Source organism: Oryza glaberrima, chromosome 6 (genome assembly GCF_000147395.1).
Source record: "Oryza glaberrima chromosome 6, OglaRS2, whole genome shotgun sequence".
Lineage (NCBI taxonomy): Eukaryota > Viridiplantae > Streptophyta > Magnoliopsida > Poales > Poaceae > Oryza > Oryza glaberrima.
In genome coordinates, this window is record NC_068331.1 from 24,796,598 (window position 1) to 24,816,442 (window position 19,845).

Consider the following 19,845-nt stretch of genomic DNA (forward strand, 5'->3'; position numbering starts at 1 on the left):
TAAAAAAGAACATCTGGATAAAAAATTTCAGGATACGCCTTTTAATCTTGTCAAGAACATTTAATAAAGTAAAATAGAAAGCGACTTGAAAACTCTAACGAAAGACTGAAAGTGACATGGAAAATATTGCACAGGTGGCGGCTACCATCTGTATAAAGCTACGCACGTAATGATCTAAACATCAGGCAGGGTCAGGTGTCCATGCTTGAGTAAATTACGCTCTTATTACCAGTTGTATGCAACATGAGAATTTTGAGAAGTTTTCAGTCTGGAAGAGATGCAACTGCATGAGTAAGAAGTACTGATTTAACAGTTGAGCACTCTATGGGTGAAGAAGATTAATCCAGAGTTTAACTATAGTGTACAATGCTTTCCTGCTGGGAACTCACCATCTGAAACATCTGTACAAAGATACAACCATGCAGCTATCCATCAGCTCGGCAATTACAAATTGAAGTACGGTGCAAAAAAGGGGGACCCATGCTCTACCACTCCAGTTGCAAGCCTCCCCAAAACCATATGAGCCCTACCGTTCTCCCGCTAGGAGGCCAGGCTCAGAAGCCACCTAAATATATTATCCTTGATCAATCTTTGTAAATAAGAGATACAACACCACATGCTTGATCTGCATGTAAGGAAGATTTTGATTTTTTTTTTCTCCACTCCTGTTACTCCCACATTATAACAATACTCATCATATAACTTTGAGAAGGCCGCATAACTAGAAGAGCTAATTCACAAGAATATATACTGGTTTTTCTATCTGTCCAATAACCAATTAAGCACCGTCTTTTTTGGCACGGTTCCATCACTACCTTCTTTCTCCGTCTTCACAGCAGTATTTACAGCATTACGGATGAGAGAATTCAAGCGCAACCTCAGTTGTGCATTGTCAATAAGCAGATCAGATAACATTTTTGTTGTCTCTTCATCAGTAACATATGCATCTTCACTGCTCATGGTAACTGAGGATTTACCATCAGAATTATCGCCATCATCAGAAGAGCCCTGTTCATCATCTCGTGACAGAAGTTGAGCCTGAGAGATTGAGAGAGGATCATTATAGAACACAGATTGTGAATGTAAATGTAACTAACAGATCCGCTTTCATGGGCACAAGGAAGTGAGAACTTCATGAAAACGGAAGCGTAACATTGAATATTCAAAATCAATTTCTAAATGGACAGGTACATAACACTGAAAACAATGTCTTCTGTACCAAGATGACCATTATATTGGTCATTGGCAAGACTTCTTTTTTAGGTATAGTGGCGCCAGTATGTAATCTAAAGTAAATGCATCTATGATTGTAAAATAGGAAAAAAAGTTTGTGAAAATATAGATCATTTTACTCATTTTGTTAAATATAGTTTTACTGACTCTGTAATGATATCACTCTTCAGCTGGGAAGATGAAAACTGTTCCCCAGAGCTAACCAAAACTAACACCTAAACCTTGTTCCAATAGAATCAAGAATGCAGCTTTGAAGGCCCAACTAGGTGGCTCAAACTTCAAACATAAGCAGAGGCTGAGGAAACTACAAATCAATTTAGGCCAGGAGTTGTTCCAAATCTGACTCCAGATCCTTTGAAGAATCTAGTGTCAGGTAGTGTCTGATGTTTCCGTCAGAGTTTGAGCTCAACTTTCTAAGTGTGCCTTTCCCGTGAGAAGCTAGAAGGAGTTTGAATGACAATAACTAATCAAAAGATATTTAAAACATTACCTCAGCAACAAGCAAGCGTATTCTATTGTCTGATGTCGTCACAAGATCTAAAGCATCAGGCAAAGATGATAAATCAATAGTCATGGTGTCTTGCTCATCTGCAACAAACTTGGCAGTACATTCCTGTAGACGCTCACGGAGCAGTCTGCATTCGTGAAGAATTTTTTCACGGGAGAACCTTGCACGTGTTGACCGCTGTTTCTCCCTGTTAACAATCCTCTGTAATATATAATAAATACAATTAGTAGCTAGAGAGAATGCCGATTGCAAGAAGTATAACTACCAGAAGCTTGAATTTAAGAAAACAAAAAATGGTAATAGGGATAGATTGGATCAAAGTTGTTGATAAATCAGCTGTTATGAGCGTTGATGCTTGAAGCACGGACAGTAATGCATATTGTAGAACAGAATATGGGAAGGGTTTACATACCTTCCAAGAATATCTATTGCCTAAATAATTATTAATTTCAAAGCATGGGATTGGTTATTTTGTACCCTATCTATCAGTTAGGACTTAGGAAGGATCTGATTTAGCTGGAAAATTAAAGATGTTTTTTAAGGTACTTTTACACTGTCAAAATCAGAGTCATAAGAAAGTAATTTCAAACATGAATCCAACAATATCCTTTTCTTATGGCAAAACCTAAATATTATTGGATTAATAGTTCGTCAAAGCTCTTCAAAATTGGACAGTCAAAATACACCTTATATTCCTGAACGGAAGAGTAATGACCTTCTTGAGGGTCAAACTACTATTTACATGAAAAATACCCACGGGTGTGTATAGCAGCAGTCTTGAGTTATCCCTATAAAAGGTAAGGTTTCTGCCCAAACCCTAGCTAATCAAAGCCTCTAGCCGTGCCAGGACAAGCCCACACGACCTGAGAAGATCGCACTATCCCTGGTCTTATGATCAACCATATCATTAGTGTGCAAAGCAAAACAACAAAAGAACACCTCACCCCTTCATTCTCTCTCTCAATTTCTTTAGTGAAGTGGTGTACAAACAGGTAGCATTAAATTAATTCAATTGTCCTCCAAGAGTGATTATATATAGATAAAGAAATCTCTGCTGAATCTAGCTTGTGTAGATAGAAATCTTTATTCAGCCGGCCTTGACAAAAGGAATCACATAAAGAATAGATGGCTGTGCTGGTTATATAATAAAAAAGGGAAAAGGTCCATATGTTTGTTGATCAAAAGAAGACTGTTAAGCTCATCTTGTCAGATACCAAGTAGGCAAGTACAACAATTCATGATAATATTCCAAAAATGGACAACATGTTGCATGGGTGGTGGAGATGCAGAAATCAGGGTAATAAGTTAGAAGTGGAAAAGCAAACACTCAAGATGGCTTGCATGCTTTCAAAGGCTTACTCTTGTCTAATGACTTTTTTTTTTGCGGGGACTTGTCTAATGACTTTGACAAGCCACTTTCTCTTAGCTACAACCAAAATCTAGTTTGCAACTTGTAAAGGGTTATGCTCTCCTGGCTTTGAGCAATGAGAGGCCAGCCATAGCAACAATTTCACACAATTTATAGATACTATCATAGTTCTGCGAGAAAGAAAAGCTTTAAATTTACATTTATACCTCTAATTCAGTCTTCTCCTCATGATACTGATTCAGCACTTTCTTCATCTCTTTTTGGGAGTTCCGAAGAGATTTCACCTCTTTAACAAGAACTTTTATATCTGCTTTAGACTTTGCCTCGAATTCTCCAATATGTTGCTGCAAACTCTCAACTTCTTTTCGTTTAGTTTCTAGCTCTTCCAGTAACATTTCTTTTTCACCGCTAGCAGTTGTTTTCTCTGACTGCACACGAGTTTTCTCATTCTGCAATTAAGTAGAAAGAAATGTAAGAAAATACTTGTAAGATGGATAGTAAGAAACCAAGCCATGATGACAAAGAGGAGACAAAGAGGAAAACCAACTTGTTCAATCTTCAGGTTTGACTCCATTTCAGAGTACTTCCTGTAGAGCTCATCCTTATCCCATTGAAGTTGGGTAATTTTCTCTCTTTCGGTCAAAACAGCCTGATGTAGAATCTCTTTGTCTTTTTGCTTCGTAGCTTCCAACTCAACCTCCAAATCTTTGACCTGCACAGAATAGCAGAGAAGCACAAGAACAACGTACATCAATAAAGTATGAACAAAAAAACACAAATCAATTTATTTTAAACTCGTGACATATAAAACAAAGCATATCACGTGTTTAAGCATAATCCATAGGCATCACAATTGAATGTCAGGTAGAAAACGTAACCTTTGTCGCAAGATATTCTTTGACAGCCACTTCCTGATTTAGTCGTGCTATGAGATCCTCCATATCAGTTTTTGCTGTCACCTGTCTTCTGTCCATGCTGATCAAAAGTCTAGTCAACTTCGGCCTTTGATCAGCAGGAAGGATGATTTGTGCATCCATATCATATAAAAGCTGCATATCTAAACCTGTAAATTGTTCTGTTTGGCTATGTCCATCAATTCCACTTGGAAGATCCACAGGACCATCCCAAAGGGAACTACTAACTCCAGGAACCGATAATTCACTGCCCCTCAAAGAACTCAAATCACTTCCTATACTTTCAGCAGAGTCCTTCCTGGCATGGCCAGGGTTAGAATCGTGATCCTCTTCGGAAACCACTCCCTTATAAGTATCTATGGAACCATTCCTAACACCATGTTCCAAAAAGACATGGTTCTTTTTCCTGTGATTTGACATGCTACTAACCCGCTCATTGGGCTGATCTAAGATAGACTCTCCCAGCATACCATTACCAGTTGCTCCTGTCAGACCGTTACCATGAGCAAAGGCTGAATTCATTAGACTGGACTCAGAGAGAACACCTGAACCATGTTCATCAGGACGCGGAGAAGAATCTGCACTACTTTTTGCTGAAGAACCCACTTCAGAAGGGCGCTGATTCCAATCTTGGTAATCTTTCATTCAGAAAAATAGCGTAATTAAACATTTGCTAAAAATGTTAAGAAATTTTAGTTAATAAATGGATCAATGCACAATCAGGAAAAAGTGTCTTCAATAGAATATGTCAAGCGGAACATACATGAGCGTGCAGCAGCTTCCAGCTCAAGAAAAGCAGCAACAGGTGCACTTCTCGACAACTCAATGTCAGAAAGTAGCTTTTGCATCCACTCCTCCAAAGCGTTCCTTCTCTGCAAACAAAACATTTCAAGAACCACCGGTCAAAAAGGCTAAGCACAACTGAATGTAGTATTTGACATCGAACAAAGCAAAAATTAATCAATATACATAACAGCTAACCTCTTCTAGAAGCACCCTGCTTGAATTTATTCTTGAAAAGGCATGCTTCGGTGGAGCAGGGGGGATTCCTTTTCTGGGAAATTCCTGCTTAAGCTGCAGTACAGGAGAATCTTAGAATGAAGAAATGATATTGGATTAGAGGTTGAATGGAAAGTAATAATCTTTTTTTCTCAGAATCATATCCAAGATGAGACTTCCAAAATGTCCACATTCATTATAGAAACCATAAAATTGCAAAAGGTGAAGTCCTCATTATGAAGTCACCAGCGGAAGATGCAAAAATCTGTAAAAACTAATTTGGCCCAGGTAAGCATACCGTATACACTAAGTCAAGATTTATAATAACAGTATGTTTTAAAGTATCTGAAGTCTGACTACCTGTGTGATGCAATGCACCAAAAATCCTAAGTTGCAACGGAAGTCACTGGAGAAGCAAGCAATTGTGCATTCAATGCACTAGCAAATGTAAGTCCAATTCAAAGGTTTGATTACATTTTCAAATTTAATGCCAGATAAATTAATCTGGCAGACCACTCAGGATACGATAGGAGATTATTCTTATTTAAAAATCACTGGAGGTTGTTCTTGAAAGGTATGTTCCAACTGAAAATGTTAGTGGGCTTCTAGCTCAGGAAAGAAGGTCGGTACAATTTAAAGACACTTGGCATGTGAAAGAAGAAAATAGCAAAGAGGTGTCTCAACTTACATCAGAAGATAACTTTAGAAAGTCACTAAACCTTCGAAGAACTCCGTGGCTAGAGCTGATGCCTTCTGGAGATTGTATACCAACATGTATCCTGTAAAACTGTCCTTTATGGGCATTAAAATGAGATCATAAACAGAACAGTATCAAAGTTCACAACAAACAGGAATTGCATGATATATGCAACAGAATTACATAAGTGTCTCTTGCCTGTCGATCACGACTAAACTAGTGAGCCAAAAGAGAGGTAAGATGCACCACAGTTACCAAAACACCAAAAAGTATATTTCTGCCAGTGGGTCACCCTGAATCATTAGCACAATACTTCCTATGGCATGTCATGTTGGCATACACCATTGTGGCATGGGCTGCACATGAGTTAATGACTTCAGCCATGGCTATTGTGATTTGCACTTGTCCCCCATGAGTTTTGGCCTTACATAGTTCTCTCTCACCCCCAACTCAAACCCCCTGTGTACTGAGACAAGTGAGGCAGTTGTGCGGAGAGGGAGAATCACCTCTAGTGTACTGCACGTCAGCGATTGGTTATCACAACAAAATTTGCACCCCATACAGGGGTATGCCTCAACACGCCATGTTGTCATTAAGAGTCAGGACAGTGTGCTAACAACCAAAAGTGACCCTCTAGTGATCTAAAGAAAAGTACAGTTTTGTGAATCAAGCAGCCTAATAAACTAGTTTGATAAGTATGGTGGAATATTGGAAAGTGACACGATTTACTCAAAATGAAAGAACAATAAAAAGGTAATACATTAGAAAGTTGGCATCCACTGCCCAATATGAGATAGTTTTGAAAGAAGCTCAGTTCTTCGTTGATAAGTGCTGAACTTCTTTTGTCCTTTTTATTGGTCTAACAAGGTTTTCTCACTTGTAATCCACTCCAAGCACATTTATGTTGTAGCATAGCGGTAATACCAGAGACACAACATTTCCAATCTGTACGTCAATCCAAATTGACTGACAAAAATAACGTGATGATAATATAAGCAGTACTCACAACTATGGATTTCAAGAAGTTGTCAGCAGTCGCACTAGCTTCAGGTGTCTGAGCGATCCAAGAAGGAATCATCACACAGTAACTCCATCCGGTTTGAGGGTTATGTGGCCATATGGTGTTCCTTCCCTCCTGCAGATCAATAAGCATAAGCCGTAAGAAGCATCAAGCAATGGAACTTTTCATGGTATCCTATTGATATGGCATCATCTTTCCAGCGAAACCTAGATTGAGAAGTTATGTGGTCTTCATGGAAGTACATTTTCTTTAATACAAGGAAACATCTTCAAGGAACTTTCCCAGTTGTTTGAAAATTACTGAATTTTGTTAACGAGGCATGTGATTTACTTGACGGTGAAAAAGAATTGACTAGGACTAGTAGGTTAATCTTCATTTGCGTTCTAGGATCATTTCATGTTAAATGTGGTAAAGATGTTGGGAAACACACCAAGTGCAAAGAATGAGGCTAGCACAAGGCAGGCAGGTCAAACAAAAGAGCTAATCTTCACAATGGGAACAATGATGAATAATAAAATCACCATCAGCCTGCTCAAATATGTATACGAAATCAATTATTGTACTTATGGCCTTATGCGTAACAGTATGAACATGCCTAATTGCCTAATATAGAAATCCAAAGCCCTTATGTCCGATGGACTCAGACAAAACCAGAGTCTTTGAAATAAGCAGCACATATACAACCAAATCAATCCGCATACCATGAAGCTGAACTGCACTCGGTTTGTCTAAACCCATCCCCGCAGAAGTAGTCCTACCTGAAACCCATACTCGACTCCTTGCAAAAGAAACAGGAATTCAAAACCCTATCCAGGGGAAAGCTCTAAAACAACTCTGAATCAGTAGCAACGCAGGCACTCCAAACCAACAAATCCCAATGCAGATCCCAACCCACACATGAATTCCTAGCCTTACATTCCACTACTATTACACACCACATAGCCGCGGGCAAATCCAGCTCGCGATATCGTTGCGATCGAGAGGACAAGCATTAAAAGAAAGAAAGAAAGAAAGAAAGAAAATCCCCGACACCTCGCAACTAACGCCGAATCTGACGCACGCAGCAGCAACGCCACAGGATCGCGAGCTCCCAACTCCAACTCCCGAACCGCACGTCCCTCACAGATCAAAGCAGGGAGCCAACCCAACCGAACCCCCGATCAATCGAGCCCGGATCGAAATTAGCGGGGGGGAGGGGGGGGGGGGGGATCGCGCTTACCCATCTCTTCGGGGGCGGGCTCCAGTCCATGCCGAACGGCAGCCCGGAGGTGCCGTCGTGGCGGTGCTTCGGCGGGCTCGGCGCCTTCTTCCTCGCCGACGAAAACGACGACGGCGTCGCCATCGCCGCCCGCTTCGGCGGTGGATCGAGCGGGCGGAAGGGTGGGGTGAGGTGGGAGGGAGGAATCGATGCGGGGGTTTGGAGGCGTCGCGCCGACGATTCCGAGGTGGACGGAGTGGAGGAAGGGGAGGGGGAGTAAGAGGGCGGCGGAGATGAGGCGGACGCGGACGCGGACGGGGAGCGAGGGGCTCTCCTCCCGCGGTGGCGTCTAACCGTCAACGCGCGGCGGTGGCAGCCAAGCGAGGGCGTCGGTCCGGTCCGGTCCGGGTCTAGGCTTTTCCACCGCCGTGTGGGGTGGTGGAGTTGGTGGTGGGCCGGCGGGGAGTTGTGTGGGTTTTTCGCAAGCCCACACAAGTGTAATTGTTGGATGTGGCCATGGTTGCCGACAGATAATGGTATGCACTTCTTAGTGACGAACTGGTTCAGTACATACTACTAGGCTGTGGTTAGTTTGAAGAAATTGAAACGATGTGACTGAAGAGTTAGAAGTTTGTGTGTGTAGAAAAGTTCAATGTGACGGAAAAGTTGGAAGGCCGAGTTTAGTTCCAAATTTTTTCTTCAAGCTTCCAACTTTTCCATCACATCAATTTTTTCTACACATATAAACTTTCAACTTTTTCGTCACATCGTTCCAATTTTAACTAAACTTCCAATTTTAACGTGAACTAAACACATACGAAGTTTGAAGAAAAAAGTTGGAATCTAAACAGGATCTAAGTAGAAAAAATTATGGGATTGTATAGTTGGAGGAAACAATGACCAAACACATATTTGAGATTGTATCGATGCTCCAAACAATAACAAAAACATGTATATCTCTATCTCTTCTCTACTATTATAAAAATTGGAGTTGTTTTTGCAGAAATTTTGATACGTTTTGAGTCGGTTTTAAGTTCGTTGTGTTTGAGTTGGATTTTAAGCTTGTTTGATTTTAAAAATACAAAAGGAGTCGTATAAGAAATCTCTTTAAAAAAACTCGCATACTAACTTGAGATGAAATACGGACTCCTAATTACATCTCGTGATTTTCTAAAAAAAAGTATCCAGGCGAGTTCCCACAAACCGTATATAATAATAATAATAATAATAATAATAATAATAATAATAATAATAATAATAATAATAATAATAATAATAATAATAAATTAAAATAGCACTTACCCGTTGCAATGCAACGCATGTGTATTTTTTCTAATTTAAGTAAAAAATAACGAAGGAAACACTAACAGGGTTTGCAATACTAGGGTTTACATTACTGAACGAAAATCGCTCCATTTCCATGAAATCATTGGAGACCAATTTGTGAAAAACAAGCAGTTTTAGTTAGTTGTATAGAATTGACCAAAAGTCGTCCTCGGTTTTTACCAATTTTTGTAAAGCAGCCAAGACCATTGAACTCTGAGCACTACAAGCTATGAACTGTAGTTAGTACTGTAACTTAAAATGTGAGTCACAACGACTCGCACTCAGAATAGACTTCACATCGTCGGCTCCATACTCGACAAAGCACTAACATCCATTTCAGAAAAAGTGTTGCCAAGATATAGAAACGGTGAACGAACAAATGCCTGAGAAGGGTGAGTATGAGTAGCTCATTGCACCACGATACGCGTATTCTTAGCTAATTAACCAGTAGCCGGCTTACAGTCCTGCAAAGCATATGCCCAACTGCAACATAAATTCTCTTTCATGATCTTTGAAAACAGAATATAGATACTGATCAGTATAATCGTCATCATCAAGGCCAAGGACTGCCAAGAAGTGCACATCTCATGCAACAAATAGAAGTCCTTTCATTCATAGGAAGCGTAGAAAAGTAAGAAAACAACAGTTTCTTCTACGAGTGAATGAACATCTTTGATATTACAAGGTTCCCTCGGAATCCACATACAACACGGATAGTAATGCTGAGAGACCAGGAACAGCAGGCATCAGAAATGGTTCCAAGAACTCTTCGCAATGATAAATTTAGTCCATCCTGCCCTTGATCACACACTCTTTTACTTCGGTTGGTGTCCTGAAAACCCAAAAGAAGATTATGTAAAAGAAACGTATTGATGCTCAAATGAAGTGCTGAAACAACTAAAATGCGGAATGCGGTAGGACTTTGAGCTCCAATTATATTTGATTGGGAAAAAAAATCATTACTGATGAACTTCTACCAATTTATTGCAGAACGGTAGATAAAATAATGGTGCATAACGTATTTTAATTCAAAAGCTGTTTAACAGAAGAAAAATGAAGCCACTCATCCAATCTTGAATTAGTGAAGTGAACTTACACAAGCAGAACAAAGCCTCCCCAACCACTGAGGCAATCACGATCAACTGATGACTGCAGAGCTTGTGAGATAGTCTCAAAGAGTTCTTCAGGTTCCTTTGTCAAGAAAAATAATATGTTGTCATGTAACATCTATCATTCAAAATAGTGGTAGAAATCTATACAGTACAATGCAACAGAATTATAATATATTATACAGATCCAAACAGAAATGCGAAATTGCTATAGCCCATGATGTAATCCAATAAAGAATGTTACACGGGCTAAATGTGATCATACAAACAAACAAATGCATACCATGTTTGGTTTGTACATGGACTCACAAGCACCATATAGAGACTCCGATGCTGTCCCCGATACAACGAAATCCTTAGCTAGTTCCCTGCACAGAAATAAACATCCTCAATCAGCTCACAAGAATATGAGAAACAAGCGTTCAAACGCCTAATCAGACATATCAGGCACACGGACTTAGACCAAAAACTTAAACAGGTGGCATGCTATTGGAATAATAGTATCATAGTTGTTTCAGTACATGATGAAGCAGATAGAAAAAATATATCAAATTCAGAAAGGAACAAAAAAGGAATCAAGCAAATCTCTGATAGAGCAAGTTACCAATGTCAAGCATGCACACATTTCTCTGGGACAGAGACGGAGCCAATCGTGTTTGGGTGTCATGGAATTCAGGATAGAAACAAGAATGGTGAACCCATAAATCACGTTGTTCATTCACATGGGGTCTTTTGTTAATGATGATTTAGAAATTTGGGAGGTAACCTTTGTTAGATATGACAAACATATTTATAAATTAAAGATGTAGATAACTCCCCACCTAACCATCTAAATGTGGAATAAGACTAAGGCGGGCATATTAATCAATGCAGTAAATTGCAGAACATGAGCAATGGATAACCATCCAGATGTGTATGAATAGATCCAAAAGAAATTAATTTGAATAAAAACAAAAACACAATTGAACTGATACATACTTTGCACCAATGCAGTCCATGGTACAAATAAATGGCTCATTGTCCTCTCCAAGTCCAGCGATAACAGGCTGGCAGAAGTATGGTCCAAATCTGAATTTTCCATGTATCGAAAAAAGTTAGATAAACTTACCCCTAACCCAATAATTGTATAATACAAAATGAAGAAAGCTGTTTACTAATAGCACAGAGAAATCACAAGTCTTAGCATGCAAACTTTACTTACTACTATGCCAATCATAAAAAGGCTATTGTATTGTTAAAATGTTGAGAGGCTAATGATTATCAATCAGGAATTTCAGCTCATATTTCCCAACTGCCCAGAAGTTATCTGTCAACCTGATTGATGTTGAGCTAATTTCTAGCTTCCACATCATCATAAAAAAAAATCAAGCATTTGCCTATAAATATTTATCAGGGTAAACCAATAACCGACATAAATCTCGATTCTGGTGCTGCCCTTGGTGCTAGGCTCTGGCAAGAGGCTGGTGCCAAGTGCCTAACCAAGTGGGTTAGGCTTGGTGGTTATCAAGCGGAACACTACTCATATGAGTCTGTTAAGTGCATATGAGTTACTCTTTTGGTGCAAACAGGGGAAAATCTAAAAGGTTCAAAGCATATCCATCAATCCATGTAGAGCTTACTACATCAACTAAATCGAGAGTTTACTCTTTATGTGCCATTTGAGCAATCAGCAAGCTAGCAACCCTGCCTACAAACAATTATCAAACCAACGGCGGCAGCCATGGCTACAACCACAACATTATGGCTTTAACTTCTTAGTATGCTCATCGTGCAATATGGTTGACTTAAATGTCTAAGCATAACTTGGGTGGTTGTAATGTGTTTTCTGTCTGTCACAAGTAGTGCACACATATCCTTTGAAACATAAACCTGCTGCCTTTAACAATTGTACCTTCACATAGTCAAGTTATTGTGCAACAAGAACAAATCTAACTACTTGACAGGCGCTTTGTAACACTATAAACAGTCAGCATATCTACAAAATTCTGCATCTTTCCGCGAAATTGAATACTCCAATTGGCATTTGAATTTAACTCTGCTTCATATACTACTCAATTCAACTCGCGCTGCGCTAGCAACATCCTTTAGTTCATTACCTCTTCTCGTAGAGGAGAGCGGAGACGAGGCTGGCGAAGGTCTGGGGCTTCATGTCCCTCTCCTCCCGCAGTTGATACAGCTTGTGCCTGAACACCAGGCGCTGGTACCTGCACCACCGACCGACCGAAACCCTAATTCTCCCAAACCGGATGCTAAACCAAAAAAGCACAAAGAGGAGGGGACAAATCTGGCGCGGCGACTCACAGCGTCTGCGCGTCGGTGGCGAGGCCGGAGAGGCCGATGTAGAGCTTGTCGTGGATCTTGAACACCCTCTGGAAGTCCGTCGCGACGGTCTGCAGCTGCACCCCGAGCCGCCGGTCGCTGGCGATCGCGAAGCAGTTCTTCCCCACCATCGCCACCACGGCGGAACCATTGTACTCGAAGATCTGCGAGGCATGGGAGAATTAAGATCCGTGGGGCGGGCGGCCCGGCCGGCCAGGGAGCGGGGCGGCGGGGGGCACTCACCGACATGGCCGGCGCGGCGGCGAGTTCGCGGCGGAGGCAGAGGCGGAGGCGGATGCAGGCGTCGAGGTTCGAAGTCGAGGAGGAGAATCGGAGGAGGAGGAGCTCACGCAGTGGGCTTTTGAGGCCCAACTTGGGCTTCTTGCTGAGCAAGAAGGTCCGGCACAGGGACGCCACTGGTCGTTGAATACAACTCTAACCACGAAATTCAATAAAATTTGTTAGAATTCGATTTTTAAATATATTTTTTAAACACTTAACCAGTTTGTACGTGGTTTCGAGACCTGTAATGGTGTGTTTAGTTCACGCTAAAATTGAAAATTTGATTGAAATTGAAACGATGTGACAGAAAAGTTGGAAGTTTGAAGAAAAAGTTGGGAACTAATCCATAAATCAGACCTAACTCCTAAGGCGGTATTTATTTGAGAAGGTTGGAGCCCCTTCCATCCTGACGGTGTGTTTGGTTCCCGGTCAAGGTTGGATGGGATATGGCGGTCCATATTTTGCTGGATATGGCGATCCAGTTTTTTTTTTTGAGTGAATATGGCGATCCAGTTTTTTGTTTGGGCCTGGTTTAGTTCCAAACTTTTTCTTCAAACTTCTAACTTTTCCATCACATCAAAACTTTCCTACACACATAAATTTTTAACTTTTCCGTCACATTGTTCCAATTTCAACCAAACTTTCAATTTTGGTGTGAACTAAACACACCCTTGGTTGTAGGGATGAAAGTGGATATGGTGATCCATTTTTTTTTTTTGGTTGGGGGAGTGGGATGGATGAGTGGTTGCAATCACCCTTTCATTAGAGGTGGTGAGTATACCCCTCCACATTCTCACCCAAAAAATATCAAGAGTAAATTGCATCCATGGTGCATCAACTTGGCAGGTGGGTGCAAATTGGTACAATAACTTAAGAAATTAGCATTCTAGCACAATAACTTGGCAGGTAAGTGCAATTTAGTATAAAAACTTTATAAGTGATTGTATAAATACAACAACTTACAAGATAGGTACGATTTTGATACAATAAATTAAAAAGTTATGTGACAACTTAATTATTTGGAGTATTTTTTCAATAAATTCAATTTTTAAGTACTTATTTTGAAAATATACTAGCGCATATTTGTATAAGTATATTTATATTTTTATCCTAATAACTAATAACTGAAGGTCAACTAAACTGGATGTAGAAATTTTTATATTTCAGTTGATATTTGAGAAGGTGAAGAACACAAAAAAATTCTTAAAGGTAATTGGATGTAAATTGTACTACTATGTGTAGTATAATAATTCTTAAAGATTAAATTTAATATTATAAGGTAATATCCGTATGATTACTATGTAATAACATACTAACATCGTAAAAAAAAGCTCACCTACCATATGCTTAGCCAAGTTGATGCATCAAAATATTAAATTGTTAAGTTCTTGTACTAGAACACACTCACATGTCAAGTTGTTGCATTCGGACGTTCAATTCTCAAGTTCTTATACTATATCGCACCCACCTGCCAAGTTATTGTACCGTAGGTGCAATTTATTCAAATATCAATCTACTAAAAAAATCTAGATAGAAATAAAAAAACAGAAATAAATAAAAGGGGAAGGAGAAAAAGGAAAAAAATTCTTCTCGAAATCGCCGGCCGCCCCTCGCCAAAGGTCTTCGCCGGCGGCCCCTCACCTCCTCTCTCGCCGGCAACCCCGCCGCCGCACTTCCTTTCTCTCCAGCCACCGCATTGCCTCCTCTCTCCCCGGCCGCCGCCGCTCACCCTCTCTCGCTGGCACCCACCAGATCCGGTCGTCGCCGGCTCGCCTCCTCTCTCGTCACCGGCTTGCCTCCTGTCTCAATGCCGAGCTCGCCTCCTTCCGCTAGCCGCAGGCGCCGCCGCCTCCCGCCAACGCAGCTCTCGGTGCCTGCACTGTCGTCATCGTCGGGTCCGCATCATCGTCGTCGTCACCGGCATGCATGAGGCATTAAATGTGTCGACGTTTGATGTCGCGGTTCTGTTATTTGCATGGTATGGGGATCGTCGGTGCTAGGGTATATGCGAGACTGAGGTAAAAGAGATAGAGACAGGGATTTTTATACAGGTTCGGGCCCCTGAATTGTCAGGTAATAACCCTACATCCTGTTGACCGAAGCCGGTATTGCTCTTATTCATGATAATCACACCAGTACAATGTTTGGGGTAGCCTATCTAACTGTTGTTGACATGGCGGCCTGACGATCTGACTCGTAGTCAACAATAGGGTAGCCTCCCACCTCGAATCCGTGCCCGGCGAGATCAGAGATAGCGCTTTTGTCTCTCCTGACAGTATCCGGAGACATCGTAGGGTACTAGCCGTGCTTATCCCTGAAGTCGATATCCGGCAGCGTGTCTTGGCGTATGTAGACTTCTATGTTGTGGCTTCTATGTCGATTGTGTTGGGTGTTGATCCCTTCATGGTGGATGTCTGTCCCCCTGTCCTCCTAGGGGGGCTTGTATTTATACCCATAGGTGTCCCTTTGTCCAAGTAGAACTAGGGAAACCAATATGGATACGATCCGAGTAGTCCTTGTCGTTTCCATGTAGAACTCTGGTTGTCTTTCCTTATCCAGAACTCCCTCTAGGTCAGTTTCCGTATAAGACATGGTATGTGGTGGATCCTGCCGAGATTTAGTCAACTACTATTAGGTATGTGGTATCCATAACCCTGACAGTAGCCCCCGACTTCGATGCAAATGAACGAATTCATATTCTCAACCGCGCGCAGACATTGGAGTAACTGTTATCGAGCTCATGTGACCTTTCTCAGTGAGTTTAGAGATAACGTTGGACTTCCTTTTGTCAGCCTCGTGCGGGCACCGAAAGGGTTTGTCTAAGTCAATCTCTGATGTCGACCGAGAAAGTACAGAGCGTACGACTAAGTTTCCCGTCTTGCTGTAATCGAGAATTTGGATTGAAGTCAAGAAATTTTATCTCGGCGGGTACACCATCTCTTCATTCCGTATTCCTTGTCGAGATCCAGCAACCGTTCTCAAGCGATCGAGAAGGCGTAGAGTCTGCGACGGAACTTTGTCAACATTTGTCATACTCGCCTTAGTCGATCTTGGTGTAGAACCATAGAGACATGCGATCTTCGATAATGTCGAATAGAATTTTCCTGAAATCAACACTCAAAAAAGAATATTAGATAGAAATAGCCCTGAGCGAACGCTCTAAGGGTGACATGTTATAATATGTATGGTAAATTGAAAATGAATTAAATTTACCGACCAATGTTTTGAATATGAGCGTCTTCTCTCACACGGCTTGGTTAATACGCACGGCGAGAACTCTTACATGACCAGGTCTTACATGGTCTTTTGTCTCTACAGGATCTGACAAGGCCTTATCGGCTCTGGGCGTCCCCAGCCGAAGTTCCCTTAGGTTCCTCGGAGGCCTTGTCAAGACGGCGTAAAAGGACAGTAGGATAGGTTTCAACGCTAGGTGTCGTTGTGGTAAGGGATCTCTGACACTTGGCGATATTGTATACCTGCTATCAACTTTGTTGAAATAGAGGTAATAGGAGAGTCGCTACACCGCTGGTCGAGGACCAGGCAGTAGTCGTAACTCAACCACTTAAAGTGGAAGTAGTGGGAGGGACGCTACATCGCTGGTCGAGGACCAGGCAGTAGTCGTAACTCGACCACTTAAGGTGGAAGTAGTGGGAGACACGCTACATCGCTGGTCGAGGACCAGGCAGTAGTCGTAACTCGACCACTTAAGGTGGAAGTAGTGGGAGAAACGCTACATCGCTGGTCGAGGACCAGGCAGTAGTCGTAACTCGACCACTTAAAGTGAGGTGAGAGAGATCACTGCGTCTTACTGGTTCGAGAACCAAGAGTAGGAGTCTCTTAATCACCTATAGGGGCGCTAAAGTTGGTTTATTACATGTGCATATCATGTGGCCAGCATGACTCACACACACAACTTGTAGCATATCCGGATGTCCGTTCGCAATCATGTCGGGTGATCAAGCCGACGGCGTTCGCGAGGAATTATCCGTTAACAACCTTTTCTCGAGTAGTCCAGCGATGGCCGGTGCTATGAGATAGGTTATCGGTCTTCGTTGGTAGGTTGGGCACGACAATTCTGCATTTGTCGAGATCGTTCTTGATAATGCGGTGTACTCGACCACGACCTACTCGAGTGCTCAATTATTCCTGAAAAATATTTTCTAGAAGGCAGGATATATAGCAGAGAATATCGAGTATGTATTCGAAAAACTGCATGGATCTTCTAGAATTATCAGGATATAATGAGCAGATGTAAATATCAGGCATTATGTAAACCGTAAACAAGCATGATTTATACAGAAGATAACAGACAGCGTCAGACCGTAGTCGATTTAACATCGGAAACACTCGCATAATTAATATTGTATAAAAAACATGCTCTAGGTAAACATAATAAACCGTGGATCTGACAATGTTGTATGATCTTGAAAAAATAGGTACGGTAAATTACATATAAAATAATGCGTACCTGTGTAGATACATACCGGATGTATCTACGAAATTAGTAGATTAATTTAAAAAATTAATCTCACTAATTACCCTTTCTTTTACTTGTAAGTGCCGAACAGGTATCGCACGTGGTTCCCGAGACGAACACATATAAGTGTACTGTATGGAGTTCACCAATCCGATCCATGCATGGTCCTGTGTTGATGTCATGCATGGTTCTAGTGCTTATGACACATCGGTAAGATGAGCTCCTGATCTGGTGCGGTCACGTCGACGCTCCCGTGCTCAGCGTGGACTCGGCCAACCGACGCCTCACACCAATTTGATGCCGTATAGATCTTGGGTTGATTCTCCACGGGAACGATTTTTTGAAGCTTAGTCGATCTCGTCGGATCGATTAGTTGATGACGATGATTTCAATCTCGTCGGGAGACGTACTCCGGTCGGGTTGGATCTCCCCACAGCGAAGTCGTCGAGTAGCTTGTTGTTGGAGAATCCATCTCGTCGAAATCCTGAAGCACCAAAATGCCCCTATCTGGCGCACCACTGTCGACGTTTGATGTCGCGGTTCTGATATTTGCATGGTATGAGGATCGTTGGTGCTAGGGTATACGCGAGACTGAGGTAAAAGAGATGGAGACATGGATTTTTATACAGGTTCGGGCCCCTGAATTGTCAGGTAATAACCCTACATCCTGTTGGCCGAAGCCGGTATTGCTCTTATTCATGATAATCACACCAGTACAATGTTTGGGGTAGCCTATCTAACTGTTGTCGACATGGCGGTCTGACGATCTGACTCGTAGTCAACAACAGGGTAGCCTCCCACCTCGAATCCGTGCCCGGCGAGATCAGAGATAGCGCTTTTGTCTCTCCTGACAGTATCCGGAGACACCGTAGGGTACTAACCGTGCTTATCCCTGAAGTCGATATCCGGCGGCGTGTCTTGGCATATATAGGCTTCTATGTTGTGGCTTCTATGTCGATTGTGTTAGGTGTTGATCCCTTCATGGTGGATGTCTGTCCCCCTGTCCTCCTAGGGGGGCTTGTATTTATACCCATAGGTGTCCCCTTGTCCAAGTAGAACTAGGGAAACCAATATGGATATAATCCGAGTAGTACTTGTCGTTTCCATGTAGAACTCTGGTTGTCTTCCCTTATCTGGAACTCCCTCGAGGTCAGTTTCCGTATAAGACATGGTATGTGGTGGATCCTGCCGAGATTTAGTCAACTACTATTAGGTATGTATTAGGTATGTGGTATCCATAACCCTGACAAAATGTGGGGAAAAAAACTAATTGCGCAGTTTGCATGTAAATTGCGAGACGAATCTTTTGAGCCTAATTACGCCATGATCTGACAATGTGATGTTACGGTAAACATTTGCTAATGACGGATTAATTAGGTTTAATAAATTCGCCTCGCAGTTTACAGGCGGAATCTATAATTTATTTTATTATTAGTCTATGTTTAATACTTCAAACATGTGTCCGTATACTTAAAAACTTTACACCCAAATAACTAAACACACCCTTAAAACAAATTTTATATATTTATTTTAAGAAAACACACCGTTTATATAGCGGTAGAAGCTTGGAAAAGTGTCCAAACCAACAACCACTTGTAAGGAACTGTAATATTTTTCTTGGGAAAAAGTTTATATGATTGTGAAATTAGAGGGATATTTAACTTTTCGTCACTTTTAAGATGTGCCAATTAATTATCTGCCACTCGCTGTCTATAACATGTGAGCCCTCACGTATCTATGACATATGGGTCCAGTGGCAAATCATTTATCATCACTCCTAAGAGTGACAAATCTTATATACCGATTGCAGGGCCCGAAACCTGGCGCTTGATTGGGCCACGTGGCACTCTGGAAATCAAGCTTCACCTCTTTAGAAATCTGCCACGTGTCTCCTTGGCACTCCTCTTGCACCGTTTGATTAAGTATCGACGGCTAAAGTTCGTTGCGGTGGACCTCATCGTAAAACTACGGAGTTACTGTATTTTTTATTTGCAGAATTGCTCGACCCTAATCCACTGGCTCCTCTGCCAGCCGCGCGTTGCGGCCGACCACCCGCTTCATGTTCTCCCTCAACGGCGTTGGGCTCATCTTCTTCACATTCGCCTGGCCACCTCGCCCTCCCCTGTGCTTCCCGCCGCCATGCTGCCGCCCTTCCTCAACGCTTCTATCTCATTGGCAGGAGTCACCCTCGAGAACGCCCGTCCCAATACAGACTTGCCAGATCCATTGAACCCGGGGAGAAAGAAGAGGGACGGCACTGGCCATCGGCCCGGATCAGGAGAAGGGAGGGGCGCTAGCTAGCGGAGGAGGAGAGGAGGCGGCGTGTGCGAGTGAGCGGTGGCGCCGTGCCGGATCCTCCGCCACCTGCGCGTAACGGCCGATGACGCCGCGGC

The 19,845-nt window shown here is 42.0% G+C and overlaps 2 protein-coding genes across 2 annotated transcripts; both read right to left on the reverse strand.

Moving 5' to 3' along the window:
* Positions 1-250: 250 nt before the first annotated feature.
* LOC127776711 (PX domain-containing protein EREL1) lies at positions 251-8,338 on the reverse strand. The gene is made up of 10 exons (XM_052303235.1): positions 7,961-8,338; positions 6,727-6,855; positions 5,712-5,810; positions 5,006-5,098; positions 4,788-4,896; positions 3,989-4,662; positions 3,658-3,822; positions 3,317-3,559; positions 1,724-1,942; positions 251-1,038 (listed from the first exon to the last, which is right to left on the reverse strand). Exons 1-10 carry the CDS (start codon positions 8,081-8,083, stop codon positions 760-762), a joined length of 2,133 nt encoding a protein of 710 aa, XP_052159195.1. The 5' UTR covers positions 8,084-8,338; the 3' UTR covers positions 251-759.
* A 1,515-nt stretch (positions 8,339-9,853) lies between these two features.
* Positions 9,854-13,099, reverse strand: LOC127775504 (proteasome subunit beta type-3). Its single transcript, XM_052301752.1, has 7 exons — positions 12,937-13,099; positions 12,676-12,857; positions 12,471-12,578; positions 11,353-11,442; positions 10,658-10,742; positions 10,362-10,456; positions 9,854-10,097 (listed from the first exon to the last, which is right to left on the reverse strand). The coding sequence occupies exons 1-7, from the start codon at positions 12,940-12,942 to the stop codon at positions 10,049-10,051; spliced, it is 615 nt and encodes a 204-aa protein (XP_052157712.1). The 5' UTR covers positions 12,943-13,099; the 3' UTR covers positions 9,854-10,048.
* Between the last annotated feature and the right edge of the window lie 6,746 nt (positions 13,100-19,845).